This window comes from Dreissena polymorpha, chromosome 2 (assembly GCF_020536995.1).
Source record: "Dreissena polymorpha isolate Duluth1 chromosome 2, UMN_Dpol_1.0, whole genome shotgun sequence".
Lineage (NCBI taxonomy): Eukaryota > Metazoa > Mollusca > Bivalvia > Myida > Dreissenidae > Dreissena > Dreissena polymorpha.
The window spans coordinates 94,476,566-94,501,015 of record NC_068356.1 but is presented as its reverse complement, the minus strand read 5'-3'; the positions used below and the strand labels follow the sequence as shown (position 1 = coordinate 94,501,015).

General features: G+C 35.8%; 1 protein-coding gene and 1 non-coding gene across 9 annotated transcripts in view; both read left to right on the top strand.

Annotated features, from left to right (window-relative positions):
• Positions 1–1,152: 1,152 nt before the first annotated feature.
• The window catches only part of LOC127868109 (sushi, nidogen and EGF-like domain-containing protein 1), a 44,336-nt gene continuing 21,038 nt past the window's right edge, over positions 1,153–24,450 (top strand). Inside the window, exons 1-10 of one of the 8 annotated variants that reach the window (XM_052409713.1) lie at positions 1,153–1,298; positions 8,099–8,200; positions 8,967–9,077; positions 10,054–10,131; positions 11,078–11,188; positions 12,165–12,242; positions 13,189–13,299; positions 14,277–14,354; positions 15,301–15,411; positions 16,389–16,466. In XM_052409713.1, coding sequence (XP_052265673.1) covers positions 1,247–1,298; positions 8,099–8,200; positions 8,967–9,077; positions 10,054–10,131; positions 11,078–11,188; positions 12,165–12,242; positions 13,189–13,299; positions 14,277–14,354; positions 15,301–15,411; positions 16,389–16,466 — 910 coding nt within the window. In that variant the 5' untranslated portion in view covers positions 1,153–1,246. The remainder of the gene's footprint in view (positions 1,299–8,098; positions 8,201–8,966; positions 9,078–10,053; positions 10,132–11,077; positions 11,189–12,164; positions 12,243–13,188; positions 13,300–14,276; positions 14,355–15,300; positions 15,412–16,388; positions 16,467–24,450) is intronic. The other 7 variants (XM_052409720.1, XM_052409714.1, XM_052409717.1 and 4 more) reach the window with 7 other exon arrangements.
• Positions 19,138–19,219, top strand: Trnas-uga (transfer RNA serine (anticodon UGA)). Its single transcript has one exon. It is a non-coding gene; the product is annotated as a tRNA-Ser (tRNA).

The following is a 24,450-nucleotide window of genomic DNA, read 5'->3' as shown; positions in this document are numbered from 1 at the left end:
TTCCGTTTCGCAGAAAACAACTGACACTGCAATTATGAACAAACTCAACAGCCACAGACGCCTTTCCGCAACATGAATCTAAACTAGCAAAAACGGACAGTCGACCGAATAAAGCATCACAAAACCAGGTCCTTTCCAAACAAAAAAAAACAACAAAAGTTAAGACAATTTCACTTTCCGAATCTACAACATCCGAACCTCTGATAAGTGTTACGACATCCAAAAGCAAAGACGTGCCCACGGAAGAAGCGGACACGCCCGATGCGCATGATACTGCTGATACTGGCGGAAGCGATGCCAAGTGAAAATTTTATTATATTTAAAACAATAAAAACTGTACATTCTAGTAACATCGGGAAATGTTATAATGGGTCTTTTTTCATTTGCCATATTGTACACAACTTTAAAAAATGTTTCAGTAGTCTCGAGTTTTATTTTAGCGAAATATCCAAAAAATTCAGCTATAATGTTATTTATCGCAATTTTAAAATATCGCTGGTCGATTTTATTCATTTATGTGCATATTAAATGTGTCACGTCGTTAATAAAAACACTGTTGTTCCAAATTTCTGGATGGGAAACCGTTGGCTGAACGCAGCATAAAGTTCGTTTGTAATATCGTGTATTGTTGTTTGCTGCCAATGCTGTCCTATTTCTAAATTTTACATATATGAGACACCAATCGCACGTTTCTCACACTTGCATTCTGGCTCATTACTAACGACTATCTTACTGTGAGTGCATGTGAACTAGCATTGATTGAATATGTTCCATATGCTTCAGTCTAGTCAGTTATTTGGACGTATAATGATTTTCAACATTCAAACTTTTTTTTCAAAATATCATTTCACATATTTTTCATTTAATTGTTCGTTGGATATATGTTTTTACCCTTTAAGCTCGATAAATCGTACATGCATGCCTTAAAATGTATGCCTTTCATAGTATTAAAATAAATATACGTGTCATGTTCTGATATTGCTTTTTATCTTAACATATCTTTTTGCAATTCAGTGTTTTATTCAAAAGTCAGGTTCTCTTTGTTGCAATTATTAAAGACATGCATTAAAGATCAAGCCATTCGTGTCTTAAAGGTTAAAAAATCTCCGTATAACCAATTGGTATAATCATTCACATCACCGTACAGTTTACCTCTTAACCTCAAGCATATATTGTTCCACTTTTGAATTTATCTCTGAACATAAATAGATAGTTAACATTCGTGCTGACATTGGCAGTGTGCACAATGACAGAGATGGGCCCGTTTGGACTAATTTTAGTACTGAATGGTCTAATAGGTATGGGATTTAAGATATTCTTATTGCGTATGTGTATTTTGCAATATCTTTATTTTATTATATCATCATGTGTAACCGGTATTTTTGTTATACTTTATTTCTATGTGAAACGAAGTTTTTAAAGAAATTTTATACAAACCTTAATTTTACATTCACAATTTTTCTTTCACTAGTCAACGTTCCCATAAACCAAAAGCTTTAACGTAAAAAATCGGCCCCGGCGTTACAGCTGTTTATAATTGCACAACAGCTCAGTAATGATTTGAGGGCTTTACTTGTCAGGTTTGCCATAACGGACATCAGGAACACCCGTGTCGTGTTTTAATAAGTTTATTGCATATTCTGTTTATAAAGATTATTTCGTCATTCTTTTTTTCAAGAAAATACCAAAATGAATCTGTTTAGATCATTATTTGAAACTAAATGAATATTGCAAGTTATAAAATAATCGACAGCTTAAGTGGAACTGTTAAGCAACAGTTTTTCTTTCTGTTGAAAACGCTAAGGCATGTACATTAAATTAAAGTAATAAGAAAATAACGTTTGGTTCCATACCAACACGCACCGTTTACGTGAAATGAGGTCACGTGCGCAAATGCCTGATGCAGCATTATTGAAATTTTAACCGCGAGTCGAGTGTGCTGCTTGTACGTAATAAGCACACCCGATTTATCGAGGTCGAATTCAAACATGTTAAGTCATATTTTCAACGTAAATATGTTTCGATTTATAGCAACATATGCAATAAACAAAGCTCTCGACTGAGCTTTTAGATAATATTCATTTGTTAAAAAAGATAAGTCCGCGCTAATGAAGCGTTCGCACCGAAAAGGTGACTATCTGATAAATTTACTAGTGAGACATACATAAAAACCTGATCTAACAACCAACCTTATCAGTCTCATAGTCAAGGTCATATGGTTCCACATCTGTCTCGACATAAAACATAGCGAAACGCAATTTTAAAGTCAGAATACCAATAAAAGAGAATATATAAGAACACTTAATTACACAATTAAAGCTCCTGTATTGTTGTCGCTATATTATAGTTCTGTATTTGGTTATTTAACCAAATAGACGTTAATGTAACTTGAAGACGGATGAGATCTCGTCTCATCAACATTCTGACATACAGTATGGCAAGCGGTTCGACGCATAATCCCAAGAAACTAGGTTTCGCATGAGAACCTAGGTTCTCAGAATGAGAACCTAGGTTCTCAGAATAAGAACCTAGGTTCTCGCTTGAAGATTGCACATGGCGTCAAGAACCCAAGTTTTCAAATGAGAACCTAGGTTTTCATGAGAACTTAGGTTCTCATTTGAAAACCTAGGTTTTCATGAGAACCTAGGTTCTCATTCTGAGAACCTAGGTTCTCATGAAAAACCTAGTTTCTTGGGATTATGCGTCGAACTGCTTGCCATATTCGTGGTTTTCATTTGGGAACCATAGGTTCTCTGAGAACCTAGGTTCTCTGAGAACCTAGGTTCTCTGAGAACCTAGGTTTTCAGAGAACCTAGGTTCTCATGAGAACCTAGGTTCTCATTATGAGAACCAAGGTTCTCATAGAACCTAGGTTCTCATGAGAACCTAGGTTCCTTGAAAACCTAGGTTCTCTGTTCTCTGAGAACCTAGGTTCTCTGAAAACCTAGGTTCTCTGAAAACCTAGGTTCTCTGAAAACCTAGGTTCTCTGAGAACCTAGGTTTTCAGAGAACCTAGGTTTTCAGAATTATGCGTCGGACGGCGTAAACTTGCTTGTTTGGAATATGGGACACATATTATTCAGGGCGCAGGATCAATGGGGTTCACAAATAATTACACACGGGCTGGACAGAATGAAAACACGCCGTTAAGAACTTTATTTTTGCAGATATCTCAAGTTATTGAAATATGTTTGCAAAGTCTTTAGCGCATAAGTTTTTCTTGCAGTGTTGCCGATATCTTACGATTGAATAATACATTTTTACACATAATCAATAGAGATAAAACTTGTATTTTATACCATAATGATTGCTTCCTACATGTAGGTCACAGACATTCTTAAAATAGAAAACTGTACCATACAGTCGTTTGAGGCCCGAACAAGGGAACTGTATATTTGAAACTCATTTAATGCTGTAACAATGCATTATGTAACGATTGATCTGAATTTTTAGTCTCAAAATAATATTTACAATTAAAGATGTATTTCATAAACAGTTCATTTTTTTATTAACGTGTTCAGACCAATGTCGACCGATTACTTTACTAATTTCATTCCTCAAGAACACCCATGCACGGAAACATGAACAAGAGGCGGTCACCGACGGCTAATGCCTGTTGTCCCAAATATTCAACAGATAAGTTTCGTAGAATATTACTGAACATTGTCTGAACATTGTTCAGAAAATGCTCTTGGGGAGAAACATTCACGGTTTCACGCCTATTTCTATTCATTTTACACATATGCCGCCAGCGTGTACCAAGCAATGGGAGACAACTGGAGGTTAATTATGGCAAGCGGTTCGACGCATAATCCCAAGAAACTAGGTTTCTCATGAGAACCTAGGTTCTCATGAGAACCTAGGTTTATGAAATCCCAAGAAACCAGGTTTCTCACGAGAACCTAGGTTCTCATGAGAACCTAGGTTTTCATGAGAACCAAGGTTTATGAAATCCCAAGAAACCAGGTTTCTCATGAGAACCTAGGTTCTCATTTGAAAACCTTGGTTTACGCTTGAGAACCTAGGTTCTCATGAGAAACTAGGCTTTTCATGAGAGCCTAGGTTCTCATAGACACATAGAACTTAGCTTCTGAAGAGAACCTAGGTTCTCATTCTGAAAACTTAAGTTCTCGTTTGGTATCCTAGGTTTTCACAAGAACCTAGGTTCTCATTTGAAAACCTAGGTTCTCATTAGAACCTAGGTTCTCATTCTGAGAACCTAGGTTCTCATGAGAAACCTAGTTTCTTGGGATTATGCGTCGAACCGCTTGCCATAATACAGTGCATTAAAAGTCATTATGCCCACCGGGGCAGAATTCACTTTCGCCATGTAAATAGCCTTTGCACACATTACATACATTTTAACATCTAATTTCTAGCAGTATAATGGTAATATTGTTATTGACCCAAATCGGCGTTTGCGGTGCTGACTTAACTTTGTAACTTTAAAAAATGAATGAAAGCATAAAGCTTTTTACCAAATGTGTACATTTAATATCGTTGAATACATTCATAGGAACTGTAAAATTTCAGAAATCATGATATTGTTCATTAACACTCGCTATTCCTTTATTTAAGGCAAGTGACGCGTATTCTTCACAAAATAACAATAGCAGAAAGATGAAATAGCTGCTTTTCAATATCCCTCACTGAAGGTCGACTTTAAAGATTATATCAACTGTAAATGAACTTGCAAACGACAAAAATCATGGTACATATGCGCAAATATAATTTTCTTTTTCATTCTATATAAAGTTTGCAATTTTTTATTTGATTTTTCATCATGGCAACGCCACAGTACAATTAGGCCATAACCGTTTGAAAAAACAAACAACAACAACAACAAAACCAATTATATGTGTCGTAAATAAAAATATATACCTTGGAAAGAATACGCCTGTGCCTGCTATTATGGAAGCCGCCATTTTGCTAATGAATTCACACGGTATACTATTTTAGACTAAACACCACTACAACAAATTAGCCCCACAAGAAGGCTGCTGTTCGTTTTTCGGCATAGCTGTTTTACGTCACTTTTGACCTGATGTGACCTTAAATCGTGACCATTAAAATTCATATGAAAATTCCCGCCAGTAGGCCCCAAATGAATAAATCCGAATGGTACATTGGCTAATAATGCAAAAACCTTTATGGCGAATTCGAATATTTTAATGAAGCAACCGTGGAAAAAATAATGTTGGTTAATATCTTAAAGAAAACAAAATGTGTATATTTGTTGACAATTAAGCATTGCAATTTAAAAGCAATTATTACCGCGGACACAAATGTGGCGAGAGTTCAGAAACCGACTTTAATATCCTTGTGTTCTTCTATCAAACTATTATATAGAACATATATACTTCCTTAATGTTAACTAGGAGTACTAGCTTTTTTTCAAGTTCTAAACTAGAAATCTCTGGATTGCACTTTCGAATCCCTGTCCAGTCAACCAAATTATGTGAATATGTGCAGGAATATTTATTTATTTTCATTCATATGTTTACATTTGGCAAAATCATTGTTCCAATTCCACGAATTTTCACTTGTTTCTATCCTAATCTGTCTTTGATTTACTCTAACTCATATTTGCCTTTATTAGTGTAAATATGTTTCTTTGTACTTTGTTTTGTTCATTTTTTTATATAATGTTCTATCTTTCTGCAAACAATTCTTATCACTATGATGCTTGTAATAGTGAGTATGTCTACACTGTACGTCCATCTTAGCACATTATAACACATTATCTTTCAGTTCATTCTAACATTATGTTCATAGTTTATCAGTGGCGAATATGTTTTCTTTTCCTATTGAAACTAATGTATTACTCATTCAATCATGAAAACCTAGTCATTACAATACTTATTGACAATAAAACATACAATTTCACCTCTTCATGTTCGTCATTTCTTATTTATAAATACAGTAAAATATATTATCTTATAATCGCTCACTACCGTCATTAAAATACATGGTCTCTTCATTCCGTCTACTTTCACTGGTCGCAAACATTACAACATCAACGCCGTATATCTTTGTTAAGATATTTCGTGTTCCATATATACCTTTAAAGTTATATTAAAACATTAATAAATTGTAAATTATATTAAATTAAATTATAAATATATGATGCACACAATTGTTGGAGCTTAAAATCAAATTGACAACATTAAACCTTTCTGTCATGACGGTATACGCATATGTTTGATAGTGTTACGATGTAACTCAACCACTTGTATTTCTCAAATCAGCCTTTTAGATACAGTCACGTTTGTATTTCATATATCAAAAATAATGATTCCACCTCGTTTTCTGTCAATGGTGGAATAATTGCTAACGCGTCTATGAACGGGACTTATAGTCACCGTATAATTATTGCGAAAATTAGACGTAATATACTTACTGAGTGGAAAGGTACAAACTAATAAAAAAGTAAGGCACCGTGAGGTTACTGGCTTGGCTTACTTTCAAAGGTGTCAGAGGTAAGCATGCTTAGCTGACGGTTTTATGTCACTATCTAAGGATCTATGCATAAGAACAGTGTGCATTTTAAGACCGTTAGACTGGCGCATTTCTTGTAGTTTTGGTATCAAATACAAATGACCACATCAAGAACGCTATCTGAAATTGTGAAATCCGTTTCCACATTAAAGGGCTTAAAAACGGGCTTTTTTGTCGACTTTCATGTGCACATCATACTAACGCCATGATAGCATGTACACATCAATATATGTTTATGTTTATGTTCGGTATTTATATGATATTTATTGCGCTGGTGACGTTTCTATTTTGTTTTTCGTCTTAGGAAAGTATTGGTGTTGCTCATTGATTTCGTAAAGTTGTAATATACTCGCCCCGCGGGATTGTCAAATACGTCACACAGTCAACTCATGCGATGAAAACCATCATCGAAAACCACAGTTATGTTATCCTTCGTATTTGGGTATCAAAAACTCCGTACCTCAAAGACTGATATCCGTTTCCGTATTTAACGGCTGGTAAAAATAAATGTGCATATCATATTAATGTCATGACAGCATGTACATATTTTCGATGTTACATATGTACTGTTATGATTGTGTTCGAGATTTATACATCATTTGATGCGTTTGTGATCTGTAATGGGGTTTTCATCTAAAGAAGGTATGGTGTTCTATTTGTTTGTATCACATTCCTTGATTGAACGTAAATGTGGTCCACTCGGGATCACGATATTCATCATTACAGAATCAACTTCTGCGATGAAACCCATCAGAACACTACAGTCACGAAGTATTTCTATAGGTTGCGGCAAAATATATAAAAAATATAACAATATATGGTCAAAAAGTAAAATCCGATAATGACCCAATGCAGCGCATGACGAAAAATGTTGGCATACTGTACTGCAACAACATAATTTGTCTATGAATTTATTTAAAATTTCCATGTTTTTCTAAGATCATTGTTTGACAATATATGTGGACCTTATGGTTTGGCGATGTAGACAACACGAACAGTTCTATAGAAGATAAATGCGCAAGCATAAGTTAGACGTAAACATTTGAAAATTGATTTACATAATATAAGGTCTATTAAATAATATTTATTGGATCGATTTCCCAAGTCAATACACATAGGTAGACCGTGCACACAGTGTACAAATAAAGAATGTTTGTTAAAGCATGATGGAGTGACCATATGCACGATGTTATTTTGTACTTGATTATTATTTTACCTTCCGCCATATGCATAACCCATATAAACGTGTCATCCGCATCGGTCTTGTACACTCAATTATGTATACTGCTCACCTGTATTCCTGTAGCACTTAACATATAAGCACACCTTTATGACGAATTCAAATATTTAAATGAAGCAACCAAATAATGGAAAAAAATAATGTAGGTTAATATCTTAAAGAAAACAAAATGTGAATATGTGTTGACAATTAAGCATTGCAATTTAAAAGCAATCATTACCGCAGAAACAAATGTGGCGAGAGTTCAGCAACCGACTATTCGACTCCATCATCACTCGATATATTAATTTGTTTCCATATAATATTATTTTACAGTTCATTTTGTGTATGCGTTATCCTTTTTATTTTGCCTTTCTGTAGGGGTTTCCTTTGCAGAAGAGTGTGTCCGATCTGGCGACTGCCACATCACCACATGTACACACGGAGAGGAGCTTAGGTGTAACAACCGTACATGCGTTTGCAGTAAGACACATAGTTATACTATGCGTATGAACATGCTGTCAGCGTCGAGCCCACGCTCGTTTAATTGTGCTTGACTTTTTTTTAACGACCGTAAGGGGTTCACAAGCAAAACGTCGATCTCACGAATTATTAATTCTTTATCAGGCAAAACATTGTTTTTAAGTGTACAATTAAGATAACAACAACTTAATGTTTAGCCATGTGAAACGTGGTATATATAGCAAATGTTCGGGGCCTCCAGTTATTTAAAAGTAGATATGTATCGAATTCCAGAGATTCATCAGCTCGCTTATTGAATAAACACTGACTGACTGTGTTTAGTCCATAAGTTTAGACGACCCACTTAACATATATAGGGAATATTATGTGAGTGTTTGATAAAGATCAAGTTTATCATTCGAGGCTTAGAACCATGGTACCGCGAGGCTTGCCGAGCATGATAAACTTGATTGTAATCCAAAACTCACATAATATTCTGTTTATCCTATTATTTCCCCCCATTTCATATAATAAATATCAAATATCGCATTTTTTGCGATTTTGTTTGTCCGTAGTTCACAAAAACAGATTCTCCAATTTTTGCTCTAAAAATAGCGATAGTATAAAGCTCAAGTTTCTGCAATCGTTGTTATACTATCGATTTTCATCTGGTAATATGATAAAATATGTACAACTGTTTTGCTGCTTTAATCTAAGTTATGTTTTATTGAATCGTAATTTAACCATTGCCGCTTATAATCTGCTGAATCTCATGATTATGCTTAAGTACCACATCCGTGTGCCAGTCATCCTTGTCAAAATCACGGTGTTTGCGTGGAGCATCATGGCACATATCAATGTAAATGTCCAGTCGGCGTCAGTGGTACCAACTGCGAAGGTAAAGCATAGCTTAAGTTGAAGTTATTTAAAATTTCAAGATGAGCAGTTGAAAATCAATTTAAGCCACCATTAATCTGAATCGACTGCGTTTGTTATTTAAAGGCAGACAATTAAACATAACAAGTACTGAAACAAATGTTTATGTGCATATTTCTAAATTGTGTAACGTCATGCCATAGGTTAAAATTACAGACATGTAACTTAACAAATGAAAGCAATGTCGTCAGCTCGAGATTATACACCTCACAAATTATCCCTTTATTGTAAGCACATGCAAGCATACATGTGTTGAAGAAAAAGTACTAGTTATTAAAAGTGTTGATCTATGTCATCTCAATTTCGACTTATCCTTTTCTTTGAGGTGTGGAATCTCCATTGTCTATCATCAGTCGTTGATTCGTGTTTGAGAAGTTTTGTGTTAGTAAAGTGATATACCATGTATTTTATCATGTGTATGTCGAAATTTTTTTTAATTCCTGCAAACCAGCTTACCCACGACAAAAAACTCGTTACTACATTTTTTTGTTTTTAGGTTGGAGTTTTAAAATTAACCGAAGGTTTTCGAATTTACATGTTCATGTACGATCATTCTTCCTTATAGTGCAACCGTTTCAGCTTCTTAGAACGGTTGTCTTATCTTTCTTGTAGTCTACTCGGAAATATGTCCAAGATTGCTCTTTGACTTAGACTTAGACGGGACTATTAAACAATGAATTTCTCCGCTTCTTGTTCGCCGATTCTAATTTGAATGCGGTTTTATTGTATGTGATAAGTATGATTTTAATTTAAATATATAACTATTTGTTGTAAATATGCGGTTCTGATAGCCTTTCAATCGGTTCGAAGCTCAGATGACATTTCCCCAGGTTCGGGTCTCCAAAATTTTTGCAGGAATCCGAATGTGCGCAATGTCCAAGTAAGCGAAGGGTCTGCGATCATTAAGTAAGAATCTGATTATGACCGTTTGCTTACAGTCCAGAGCTTAAGCACGCCACATACAACCCACCACCCGACGACCACACGGGCGCCGGCATCACACGCAACAACTGCAGGTATGAACTGTTCACAAGTTGTCATGACTTTTTAATGTATGGCTGTAATATCATGCAAAATTACCCCGATACTAGATGATAAGTTCATTTGCATCAGTACATCAATACAAAAATGTAACGGTTTTGAATTTTTAGAGTTCCGTTGTTGTCGTTATATTTAGTGAAACAACGAGGATTGCTTATATAAAGTAAAAAATACATCAATCATTGTATGAGCACGGATGGCCGTGTAGTCTAAGTGGTAGACTTTTACTCCTGGACTCTAGGGGTCAGTGTTGCGAGCTCTGTTGAGGTTAACCTTTTTTTATAAATTTTATTCTTGATATTTTTACTGGAGCTTTTTAGATCCAATGTTTACATTTATCAACATAAAGCATTAAAATTGACAAACTTTAATACATGCCAAAATCTGTGAAAAGGCCCCTTTAAAAGTAGATATGTATCGAATTCCAGAGATTCATCAGCTCGCTTATTGAATAAACACTGACTGACTGTGTTTAGTCCATAAGTTTAGACGACCCACTTAACATATATAGGGAATATAATGTGAGTGTTTGATAAAGATCAAGTTTATAATTCGAGGCTTAGAACCATGGTACCGCGAGGCTAGCCGAGCATGATAAACTTGATTTTTATCCAAAACTCACATAATATTCTGTTTATCCTATTATTTCCCCCCATTTCATATAATAAATATCAAATATCGCATTTTTTGCGATTTTGTTTGTCCGTAGTTCACAAAAACAGATTCTCCAATTTTTGCTCTAAAAATAGCGATAGTATAAAGCTCAAGTTTCTGCAATCGTTGTTATACTATCGATTTTCATCTGGTAATATGATAACATATGTACAACTGTTTTGCTGCTTTAATCTAAGTTATGTTTTATTGAATCGTAATTTAACCATTGCCGCTTATAATCTGCTGAATCTCATGATTATGCTTAAGTACCACATCCGTGTGCCAGTCATCCTTGTCAAAATCACGGTGTTTGCGTGGAGCATCATGGCACATATGAATGTAAATGTCCAGTCGGCGTCAGTGGTACCAACTGCGAAGGTAAAGCATAGCTTAAGTTGAAGTTATTTAAAATTTCAAGATGAACAGTTGAAAATCAATTTAAGCCACCATTAATCTGAATCGACTGCGTTTGTTATTTAAAGGCAGACAATTAAACATAACAAGTACTGAAACAAATGTTTATGTGCATATTTCTAAATTGTGTAACGTCATGCCATAGGTTAAAATTACAGACATGTAACTTAACAAATGAAAGCAATGTCGTCAGCTCGAGATTATACACCTCACAAATTATCCCTTTATTGTAAGCACATGCAAGCATACATGTGTTGAAGAAAAAGTACTAGTAATTAAAAGTGTTGATCTATGTCATCTCAATTTCGACTTATCCTTTTCTTTGAGGTGTGGAATCTCCATTGTCTATCATCAGTCGTTGATTCGTGTTTGAGAAGTTTTGTGTTAGTAAAGTGATATACCATGTATTTTATCATGTGTATGTCGAATTTTTTTTAATTCCTGCAAACCAGCTTACCCACGACAAAAAACTCGTTACTACATTTTTTTTGTTTTTAGGTTGGAGTTTTAAAATTAACCGAAGGTTTTCGAATTTACATGTTCATGTACGATCATTCTTCCTTATAGTGCAACCGTTTCAGCTTCTTAGAACGGTTGTCTTATCTTTCTTGTAGTCTACTCGGAAATATGTCCAAGATTGCTCTGTGACTTAGACTTAGACGGGACTATTAAACAATGAATTTCTCCGCTTCTTGTTCGCCGATTCTAATTTGAATGCGGTTTTATTGTATGTGATAAGTATGATTTTAATTTAAATATATAACTATTTGTTGTAAATATGCGGTTCTGATAGCCTTTCAATCGGTTCGAAGCTCAGATGACATTTCCCCAGGTTCGGGTCTCCAAAATTTTTGCAGGAATCCGAATGTGCGCAATGTCCAAGTAAGCGAAGGGTCTGCGATCATTAAGTAAGAATCTGATTATGACCGTTTGCTTACAGTCCAGAGCTTAAGCACGCCACATACAACCCACCACCCGACGACCACACGGGCGCCGGCATCACACGCAACAACTGCAGGTATGAACTGTTCACAAGTTGTCATGACTTTTTAATGTATGGCTGTAATATCATGCAAAATTACCCCGATACTAGATGATAAGTTCATTTGCATCAGTACATCAATACAAAAATGTAACGGTTTTGAATTTTTAGAGTTCCGTTGTTGTCGTTATATTTAGTGAAACAACGAGGATTGCTTATATAAAGTAAAAAATACATCAATCATTGTATGAGCACGGATGGCCGTGTAGTCTAAGTGGTAGACTTTTACTCCTGGACTCTAGGGGTCAGTGTTGCGAGCTCTGTTGAGGTTTACCTTTTTTTATAAATTTTATTCTTGATATTTTTACTGGAGCTTTTTAGATCCAATGTTTACATTTATCAACATAAAGCATTAAAATTGACAAACTTTAATACATGCCAAAATCTGTGAAAAGGCCCCTTTAAAAGTAGATATGTATCGAATTCCAGAGATTCATCAGCTCGCTTATTGAATAAACACTGACTGACTGTGTTTAGTCCATAAGTTTAGACGACCCACTTAACATATATAGGGAATATAATGTGAGTGTTTGATAAAGATCAAGTTTATAATTCGAGGCTTAGAACCATGGTACCGCGAGGCTAGCCGAGCATGATAAACTTGATTTTTATCCAAAACTCACATAATATTCTGTTTATCCTATTATTTCCCCCCATTTCATATAATAAATATCAAATATCGCATTTTTTGCGATTTTGTTTGTCCGTAGTTCACAAAAACAGATTCTCCAATTTTTGCTCTAAAAATAGCGATAGTATAAAGCTCAAGTTTCTGCAATCGTTGTTATACTATCGATTTTCATCTGGTAATATGATAACATATGTACAACTGTTTTGCTGCTTTAATCTAAGTTATGTTTTATTGAATCGTAATTTAACCATTGCCGCTTATAATCTGCTGAATCTCATGATTATGCTTAAGTACCACATCCGTGTGCCAGTCATCCTTGTCAAAATCACGGTGTTTGCGTGGAGCATCATGGCACATATGAATGTAAATGTCCAGTCGGCGTCAGTGGTACCAACTGCGAAGGTAAAGCATAGCTTAAGTTGAAGTTATTTAAAATTTCAAGATGAACAGTTGAAAATCAATTTAAGCCACCATTAATCTGAATCGACTGCGTTTGTTATTTAAAGGCAGACAATTAAACATAACAAGTACTGAAACAAATGTTTATGTGCATATTTCTAAATTGTGTAACGTCATGCCATAGGTTAAAATTACAGACATGTAACTTAACAAATGAAAGCAATGTCGTCAGCTCGAGATTATACACCTCACAAATTATCCCTTTATTGTAAGCACATGCAAGCATACATGTGTTGAAGAAAAAGTACTAGTAATTAAAAGTGTTGATCTATGTCATCTCAATTTCGACTTATCCTTTTCTTTGAGGTGTGGAATCTCCATTGTCTATCATCAGTCGTTGATTCGTGTTTGAGAAGTTTTGTGTTAGTAAAGTGATATACCATGTATTTTATCATGTGTATGTCGAATTTTTTTTTAATTCCTGCAAACCAGCTTACCCACGACAAAAAACTCGTTACTACATTTTTTTTGTTTTTAGGTTGGAGTTTTAAAATTAACCGAAGGTTTTCGAATTTACATGTTCATGTACGATCATTCTTCCTTATAGTGCAACCGTTTCAGCTTCTTAGAACGGTTGTCTTATCTTTCTTGTAGTCTACTCGGAAATATGTCCAAGATTGCTCTGTGACTTAGACTTAGACGGGACTATTAAACAATGAATTTCTCCGCTTCTTGTTCGCCGATTCTAATTTGAATGCGGTTTTATTGTATGTGATAAGTATGATTTTAATTTAGATATATAACTATTTGTTGTAAATATGCGGTTCTGATAGCCTTTCAATCGGTTCGAAGCTCAGATGACATTTCCCCAGGTTCGGGTCTCCAAAATTTTTGCAGGAATCCGAATGTGCGCAATGTCCAAGTAAGCGAAGGGTCTGCGATCATTAAGTAAGAATCTGATTATGACCGTTTGCTTACAGTCCAGAGCTTAAGCACGCCACATACAACCCACCACCCGACGACCACACGGGCGCCGGCATCACACGCAACAACTGCAGGTATGAACTGTTCACAAGTTGTCATGACTTTTTAATGTATGGCTGTAATATCATGCAAAATTACCCCGATACTAGATGATAAGTTCATTTGCATCAGTACATCAATACAAAAATGTAACGGTTTTGAATTTTTAGAGTTCCGTTGTTGTCGTTATATTTAGTGAAACAACGAGGATTGCTTATATAAAGTAAAAAATACATCAATCATTGTATGAGCACGGATGGCCGTGTAGTCTAAGTGGTAGACTTTTACTCCTGGACTCTAGGGGTCAGTGTTGCGAGCTCTGTTGAGGTTTACCTTTTTTAATAAATTTTATTCTTGATATTTTTACTGGAGCTTTTTAGATCCAATGTTTACATTTATCAACATAAAGCATTAAAATTGACAAACTTTAATACATGCCAAAATCTGTGAAAAGGCCCCTTTAAAAGTAGATATGTATCGAATTCCAGAGATTCATCAGCTCGCTTATTGAATAAACACTGACTGACTGTGTTTAGTCCATAAGTTTAGACGACCCACTTAACATATATAGGGAATATAATGTGAGTGTTTGATAAAGATCAAGTTTATAATTCGAGGCTTAGAACCATGGTACCGCGAGGCTAGCCGAGCATGATAAACTTGATTTTTATCCAAAACTCACATAATATTCTGTTTATCCTATCATTTCCCCCCATTTAATATAATAAATATCAAATATCGCATTTTTTGCGATTTTGTTTGTCCGTAGTTCACAAAAACAGATTCTCCAATTTTTGATCTAAATATAGCGATAGTATAAAGCTCAAGTTTCTGCAATCGTTGTTATACTATCGATTTTCATCTGGTAATATGATAAAATATGTACAACTGTTTTGCTGCTTTAATCTAAGTTATGTTTTATTGAATCGTAATTTAACCATTGCCGCTTATAATCTGCTGAATCTCATGATTATGCTTAAGTACCACATCCGTGTGCCAGTCATCCTTGTCAAAATCACGGTGTTTGCGTGGAGCATCATGGCACATATCAATGTAAATGTCCAGTCGGCGTCAACGGTACCAACTGCGAAGGTAAAGCATAGCTTAAGTTGAAGTTATTTAAAATTTCAAGATGAACAGTTGAAAATCAATTTAAGCCACCATTAATCTGAATCGGATGCGTTTGTTATTTAAAGGCAGACAATTAAACATAACAAGTACTGAAACAAATGTTTATGTGCATATTTCTAAATTGTGTAACGTCATGCCATAGGTTAAAATTACAGACATGTAACTTAACAAATGAAAGCAATGTCGTCAGCTCGAGATTATACACCTCACAAATTATCCCTTTATTGCAAGCACATGCAAGCATACATGTGTTGAAGAAAAGGTACTAGTAATTAAAATGTTGATCTATGTCATCTCAATTTCGACTTATCCTTTTCTTTGAGGTGTGGAATCTCCATTGTCTATCATCAGTCGTTGATTCGTGTTTGAGAAATTTTGTGTTAGTAAAGTGATATACCATGTATTTTATCATGTGTATGTCGAAAGTTTTTTTTATTCCTGCAAACCAGCTTACCCACGACAAAAAACTCGTTACTACATTTTTTTTTGTTTTTAGGTTGGAGTTTTAAAATTAACAGAAGGTTTTCGAATTTACATGTTCATGTACGATCATTCTTCCTTATAGTGCAACCGTTTCAGCTTCTTAGAACGGTTGTCTTATCTTTCTTGTAGTCTACTCGGAAATATGTCCAAGATTGCTCTGTGACTTAGACTTAGACGGGACTATTAAACAATGAATTTCTCCGCTTCTTATTCGCCGATTCTAATTTGAATGCGGTTTTATTGTATGTGATAAGTATGATTTTAATTTAAATATATAAATATGTGTTGTAAATATGCGGTTCTGATAGCCTTTCAATCGGTTCGAAGCTCAGATGACATTTCCCCAGGTTCGGGTCTCCAAAAATTTTGCAGGAATCCGAATGTGCGCAATGTCCAAGTAAGCGAAGGGTCCGCGATCATTAAGTAAGAATCTGATTATGACCGTTTGCTTACAGTCCAGAGCTTAAGCACGCCACATACAACCCACCACCCGACGACCACACGGGCGCCGGCATCACACGCAACAACTGCAGGTATGAACTGTTCACAAGTTGTCATGACTTTTTAATGTATGGCTGTAATATCATGCAAAATTACCCCGATACTAGATGATAAGTACATTTGCATCAGTACATCAATACAAAAATGTAACGGTTTTGAATTTTTAGAGTTCCGTTGTTGTCGTTATATTTAGTGAAACAACGAGGATTGCTTAAATAAAGTAAAAAATACATCAATCATTGTATAAGCACGGATGGCCGTGTAGTCTAAGTGGTAGACTTTTACTCCTGGACTCTAGGGGTCAGTGTTGCGAGCTCTGTTGAGGTTTACCTTTTTTATAAATGTTATTCTTGATATTTTTACTGGAGCTTTTTAGATTCAATGTTTACATTTATCAACATAAAGCATTAAAATTGACAAACTTTAATACATGCCAAAATCTGTGAAAAGGCCCCTTAAAAAGTAGTTATGTATCGAATTTCAGATATTCATAAGCCAGCTGATTGAATAAATACTTATTTAGTTTAGTCCATAAAGGCCCCGTTAAAAGAAGATATGTACCGAATTTCATAGAATCATAAGCTATCTTATTAACTAAATACTAAATGTGTTTAGTCCATAAGTTTAGACGAACAACTTAACATATAATATGTTGGTTGTACAACTGTTTTACTGCTTAAATCTACGTTATGTCTTATTGAATCCTAATTTAACGATTGCCTCATATAATCTGCTGAATTTCATGTGCCAGTTAACCTTGTCAAAATCACGGGGTTTGCCATAAGCATAATAGCACATACCTATATTTGGTTATTTTACCAAATAGACGTTAATGCAACTTGATGACGGATAAGATCTCGTCTCATCAACATTCTGTCATACAGTGCATTAATAGTCATTATATCCACCGGGGCGGAATTCCCTTTCGCCACGTACATAGCCTTTTCACACATAATATACATTTTAACATCTAATTTCTAACATTATAATGTTAATATTGTAATAGACCCAAATCGGCGTTTGCATGCGGTGCTGACTTAACTTTGTAACTTAAAAATGGATGAAAGCATAAAGCTTTTTACCAAATGTGTACATTTAATATCGTTGAATATATTCATAGGAACTGTAATATTTCAGAAATCAGGATATTTTTCATTAACACTCGCTAGTCCTTTATTTAAGGAAAGTGACGCGTTTCCTACACAAAATAACAATGACAGAAAGATGAAATAGCTGGTTTTCAATATCCCTCACTGAAGGTCGACCATAAAGATCGCATAAACTGTAAATGAACTTGCAAACGACTAAAATCATGGTACATATGCGCAAATAAGTTCCTTCTTCGTTCTATATACAGTTTGCAATTTTTTATTTGATTTGTCATCATGGCTACGCCACAGTTCATTTAGACCATAACCGTTTGAGAACCCCTCCCCCCCCCACACACAATTATATATCTCGTAAATCAAAATATATACCCTGGACACCGGTCCCTGCTATTATGGAGGCCACCATTTTGATAATGAATTCATACGGCATAATATTTTAGACATAACATCCTTACAACAAATTAGCCCCCAAAAGAAGGACGCTTTTCCTTTTTCACATAATTATATACCTTTAAAGTGATACTAAAACATTTTTAAACTAGAAGTGGCGCGGCAGAGGCCGACGCGTATCCTCACGCCGCATAGATGTTATATTAAAAGGCAACTTTGGGTGGGCAATGCCTATGTTTGTGGGAGGGGAGGGGGTGGGTAATGTGGGCATGGATGGTCGAGATAGACCTTGTTGTCACAAGAGATGTTAAGTATTAATTTGAAGTCAATTGGTGAATAAATAAAGAAGTTATGTTAAAACATTTTGGCTACGAAAATATTATGCCAAAAAAAATGGGTACGAAGAAAATGTGGGTAAGAAAAATAAACTGGGTACGAAACAAACTAGGTAACGAAAAAAACTGTGGTACCTAATAAAATGTGGGTACGAAATAAAATTGGGTACAAAACAAAATTTGGGTACGAACAAAATTTGGGTACACAAAAAATTTGGGTACACAAAAAATTGGGTAGGAACAAATCATGCCCCCAGAAATATTTGGGTACGAAAAAAATTGGGTACGAAAGAAAATGTGGGTACAAAAAAAAATTTGGTTACTAAAAAAAAAAATTTGGTACGCCAAAATGTGGGTATGAGAAAAAAAATAGATACGAAAACAAATTTGAGTAAGAAAAAAAATTTGGGTACGAAATAATTTTGGGAACAAAAAATATTTGGGTACGAAAAAAAATGAATACGAAATAAAATTTGGTACGAACAAATTTGGGCAAAAAAATAATTTGGAAACGAAAAAATTTGGGTATGAAAAAATGGGTATGAAAAATTGTGGGTACGAAGCAAATTTGATAAGAAAAAACAATTGTGTACGAATTTTTTTGGGTACGAACAAAAATTGGGAACGAAAAATGTTGGGTAAGAAAAAAAAATGGGGGTACTGGGAAGTAGTACTCGTGGACCTCTTGATAAAGTTTAAAGAGGACGGAAACCAAGCTGCACTTTTCTTTATCAATGGCCCTGGGGTGGGTAATTAGGACATGGATGGTCGAGATTGACCGTGTTGTCATAAGAGATGTTCAGTATTAAGGTAGCGCACCCATAATGATTTCTCGAGATTTCTTCGAAGATTGAAGAGCCTGTGTAAAAGTTGCCGTAGCGGAGTGGTTAAGGCGATAGACTTGAAATCTTTTGGGATCTTCCCACGCAGGTTCGAATCCTGCCGACAACGCATACTTTTTGCGACGCGTTTTATTTTCTTTCTAACTTAATTTGATTTAATATAGCATATAAACTTAGTTAATTGTTAAATATGTTGCAATTTGTATGCCCATTCTTCAATTTTTTGAAAATACGAATCATGCATGTTGCATTTTTATTTTTATTTAAAAAGTAAAGGATAAATCTCTCTATTTCTTGGTATTTTTGCTGTATATAGTGTATCTATAAAAACTAAGTTCAACATATTACTTAAATAATACTATGTTGAATTTTATGACACTTTGTTTTTAACCAACCCAATTTCTACTTGGCTGAAACCACTTACATTTCATGGCGCTCTTCCACGATAACAAGTTATAAAAAATAAATGTCTGTAAAGGAATACTTATTTCATCTTGTTTAAACTTTAAACACCTTTCCTGCATCTGTACACACCAACTGCATTCCAATATTTGGAAGTCTGGATGAATTATGGAACTTTAATATACACCAGGGATGCAAATAAACTGGGCACAAGCCGATCATGGAGGTGGTTTTGAAAAAATCAATTTTTTTTTAAAGCACGGAAAGCCTACCTAAAAATGTGCATGTAGTTCAGTGAAATGATGCTGATTGAGAAAATAATACATTAGATTATATTTGGATAGGTGCCCAGTATAAGTCAATTGGTGAATAAATGAAGAAGTTGTGTTAAAACAAAATTTTGCGTGGGCGTGGTCGGCCACTATCTCCTACATCACTATTAGGACTAGAACCTTGAAACTTACACACATAGAAGCTATGAGCATATTGCGACGTTGCACTATTTGGAATTTTGATCTGACCCCTGGGTCAAACGTTATTATCATCTGCGTCGCATGTTGTTAGTAAAATGGGTTTTTTACCTATTTTTCCCATTTATTTAAGAAATAATATTTCTCTATCATGGTTTGTTGTCGAATAACCCACAGTAAGGAGTATAGATGCGTAGGAATTAAATCACGAGTGCGAAGCACGAGTGATTTGATAACACGCATCTATACTCATTACTGTGGGTTATTCGACAACAAACCATCATAGAAAAATATTATTTCGATTCTAACACGATTCTGATGGATTTGGTTCAAGCTTTCGGACTTGAACTATATTTTTCAATACTCCGCCCTTCTTAGTACAAAGTTCATAAAAAGTGACGTCATTGAATTGTACAAACATATTACGTCGTTTTCATAAATATTTTGGAAATGACGTCACTTTCATTGAGAACAACAATCGTAGAAACTAAATGACGTCACGTTTATTGATGCTACTGAAAAGCTGACATGCTATAAATGTTTTCTTAATTATGTTTTTTAACAAATAACATTCGTTGCAGGCGTGGTTATGCCACTAATCACCAAATATACAATTTGTTGTTTCATTACATTTATATACATGCTACATTTATTACATTTCTTTTAGAGCGGGATTTAGCACGTGCATTTTACTGCAATATTTTCTTTCTTTATTCGGAACTATTTTCGAACCATTAAGCTCCGCCCATAGTTTATTGCAGAATAACCCACACTTGATTTCCTTCTTTGTTTATTGACAACAAGTCGCGTGCCGTGTTAGAATTGAAAATTCCGTCGCCGTTACTGTCGCACATATGCTCATAGCTAACATGTGTGCTAGTTTCAAGGTTCTAGTGCTAATAGTGTAGGAGGAGAAAGTGGCCGAACGGACGGACAGAAAGATGGAGACCAAACAATATCCCCACGCTTTTAAAAGCGTGGGGATAATTATATTTTATAAATATATGATGCACACAATTGTTGGTGCTTATAATCAAATTGACAAAATGAAACCTTTATTTCATGACGTTATGCGTATGTGTTATAATAGTGTTATGATTTAACTGAACCACTTTTATTGACGATGCTGCGAAGCAGCTCGTCTAAGTTATCATACCATGAACAAATTGTTCACAATGGCGACCTATGTAAAAGACTGAGCCAGTCCGATTGAGATAGCTCGATTTTTCTAATCGGCATACCTCGCTGAATATCATTGATAAAGGTAAAGGAAGCTCAGTTATAAATAGGACAGCATATTCTGGGATACAGATTTAATAATAGTTTGAAAACGTTAATTTTAAGTTAGTTATATTCAATCCATTATATGTTTATAGATCAAAGAAACAACTATGCATTTTCTGTATTGTATTTGATATTTGTCGTGATTAGTTAAATACATTGCGAATGAAAACGTGTATAATTAACGTTTAACGCGATCATGAGTGTAAAGAAAGCATTCTCATTTATCTTATCTTTCTTGGAGTCTAACCGGAAATACGTCCAATATTGCTCTGATAGACTTACACGGGACCATTAAACAATGAATTTACCCGCTTCATATACACCGCTTCTAATTTGCTTGCTGTTTTATTGTATGTTATAAGTATGATTTTAATTTTAATATATACATATTTGATGTAAGTATGCGGTTCTGATAGCCTTTCAATCGGTTCAAAGCTAAGTTGACTTTTCCCCAGGTTCGGGTCTCCGAACATTGTGCAGAAACCAGAATCTGCGCAATTTCCAAGTAAGCGAAGGGTCCGCGATCATTAAGTAACAATCTGATACATGTCCGTTTTCTTACAGTCCAGAGCTTCTGCCAGTCGCAACCGTGTCCAAACGGTAACGACTGCACCGAAGACATCGTTCACCATACCCGAATATGCACGCCACATTCTACCCACCTCCCGACGACCACTAGGGCGCATGCATCACACGCAACAACAGCAGGTATGAACTGGTCACAACTTGTCATGACTTTTTAATTAACGGTTTCCTTACATATCATGCAAAAATACCCCGATTCCAGATGATTTGTCATTTGCATCAGTACATCAATTCAAAAATGTCGCGGGTTTGATTATACATTTGTATTTGCTTCATGCTACCCAGCTTTTCAAAGATAATTACATCGTTTGTGGAACATACGTTTTGATTTTTACGAATGCTAACAACTACAGCTTCGCAATTTTAACAAATCAAAATGTCAAAGCGCTCTATAGAAAACGTGCGGAAACAATTTGTATGTCTAAGTGCTTTTACCTATGCGGTACGCCTTTGACATGTTCACATCAAAATAATAGGATGTCTTCATTTGCCTTCTAGTAACAATCCCATCAATAAAGGGGGCCGCAAATCACAAATGTTCTCTATATTTCGTGCGGAAAGAAATTTCACACAATTATCAAAATTGTATATTAGACTGTCGGCGATCGTATAGTTATTGCAAATGTACTTGAAAGAAACGTAATTCAATCCAGGTTCGACCTATTTATTTGTACGTTAAAGCAACAATAACAACAACAATAGTAGTGACGTCTATAATGACGTTACAGTTCGCGCAGCGACGTCATGCGACGTCGCGCCAAGTTACGACATTCTCGGGGCCGCGCAAAGAAAGCAAAGTGAATACTTACATAATATTAACATAACATAAACACTATTTTATAATACATGTCAATGTTGATTAGAAATTACACCACACTATTCAATGTCTATCGTATTACACTATTTTCACTGAGTATTGTTTGTCAACTCGCTCACTTCGAGTGGATATAGTTTTGTTATAGGTCTATTTGTGGACAGACCATTGCTTGTGCGCACACGTGCAGCGCGAATAAGTCCATCATTTCCGGTCAACACGTCAGTCACTACAGCTATTTTCCAATCACATCTCGATGTCTCGTCATGTATCTGGACGACATCACCTACCCGAATCGTCTGGGCGTTGGTTCCGGATACACGATGTCGCTCACGAAGGGCTGTCAGGTACTCTTTCTTCCAGCAACCCCAGAACTGCTGGATGATGTGCGCTCTCTTCTTAGCCATAGCGTGTATAGTGTCATGGCTCGCTGGTGTCCATAGTCCATCAGTGACGCAAGAAGTCTCACCATGCGAAAGTGACGTAATGCGACGACCGTAAAGTAGATGTGCAGGCGTCAAAGGAACCGGATCATCGATTGCGTAAGACGTGTGTGACAAAGGACGATCATTAATGACAGCCTCGATTTCCGTAATGATCGTCTGTAATAACTCGAGGTTGATGTAGGCACGTCCGAGTATCTTCTTTAGGGTTGTCTTAGTAAGTCCAATAAGACGCTCCCACCACCCACCGTACCAAGGGGCTCTCTGGGGAATGAATCGCCATTCGACTCCTAGGTTGCTCAGTGTGTCTTGAACTAAGGTTGAATATCTTAGATTCATAAGCTCTCTAGAAGCTGCGATGAATGTTGTGGCGTTGTCAGAAATCATAATTTTAGGTAAAGACTTCCGACTTGTAAATCTTCTAATCGCTTGAAGAAATGATTGTGTTGACAGACTGGTAACAAATTCTAGGTGAACAGCCCTCGTTGCAGCACATGTAAACAGACATATGTAGGCCTTCATGTCACTTCCGGTAGTCTGTTTAATGTGAAGAGCGCCAGTGAAATCCACTCCTGTTACTGTAAATGGCGCAGAATCTTGAACTCTTGCCTTCGGTAATGGGGGTGTGTCTGGGGCCACATATGGTCTCCCGGAAACGCGGCGGCATGTGACGCACTGGCGAAGGGTGGCTTGTAGGCATTGACGGATCGCGGGAACCCAGAACTTCTGTCGTAAATGGGTTACTGTAGCATTCACTCCTGCATGAAGATGGCGGGCGTGTGTTTCCTGGATTATGAGTCGAGTGAGCACGTGCTTCTTAGGCAACAGGAACGGAAATTTGGCGTCTTCGTCAACTGGCGCATTGTGTATTCTCCCTCGACATCGAAGAATCCCACGATCATCCAGAAATAAACTGAGTTGTTTTACTAGTGGTAATTTACTTTGTCCGGAATGTAAGCTAGTAATTTCATTTCGAAACTCCATTTCTTGACAATGCTTAATCAATAGGGTTTCAGCCTTGTATACATTCTGTACTGACAAACCACTGCATGCGTTCTGTTCAAGTTCTCGTCTACATCTTGCTACGAACTTCAGTACAAATGCTGTCACACGAAGTAACTTTTTGTATGAACTGTATCTCGTTATGTCAATCACATTCAAAATATTTGAGTTCAAGATTTCACTTCTTTGTTGCGTTGGCATAGGCTCGTTCATTACTGTGTTAACATGCGAATTGCTGGGAATCCATGTCGGCCAACGACCTCTGTCATTTAGCCATCGAGGACCTTCTTGCCACAACCTGTTGTGTAAAAGGTTTTCAGAACATATCCCGCGTGTCAAG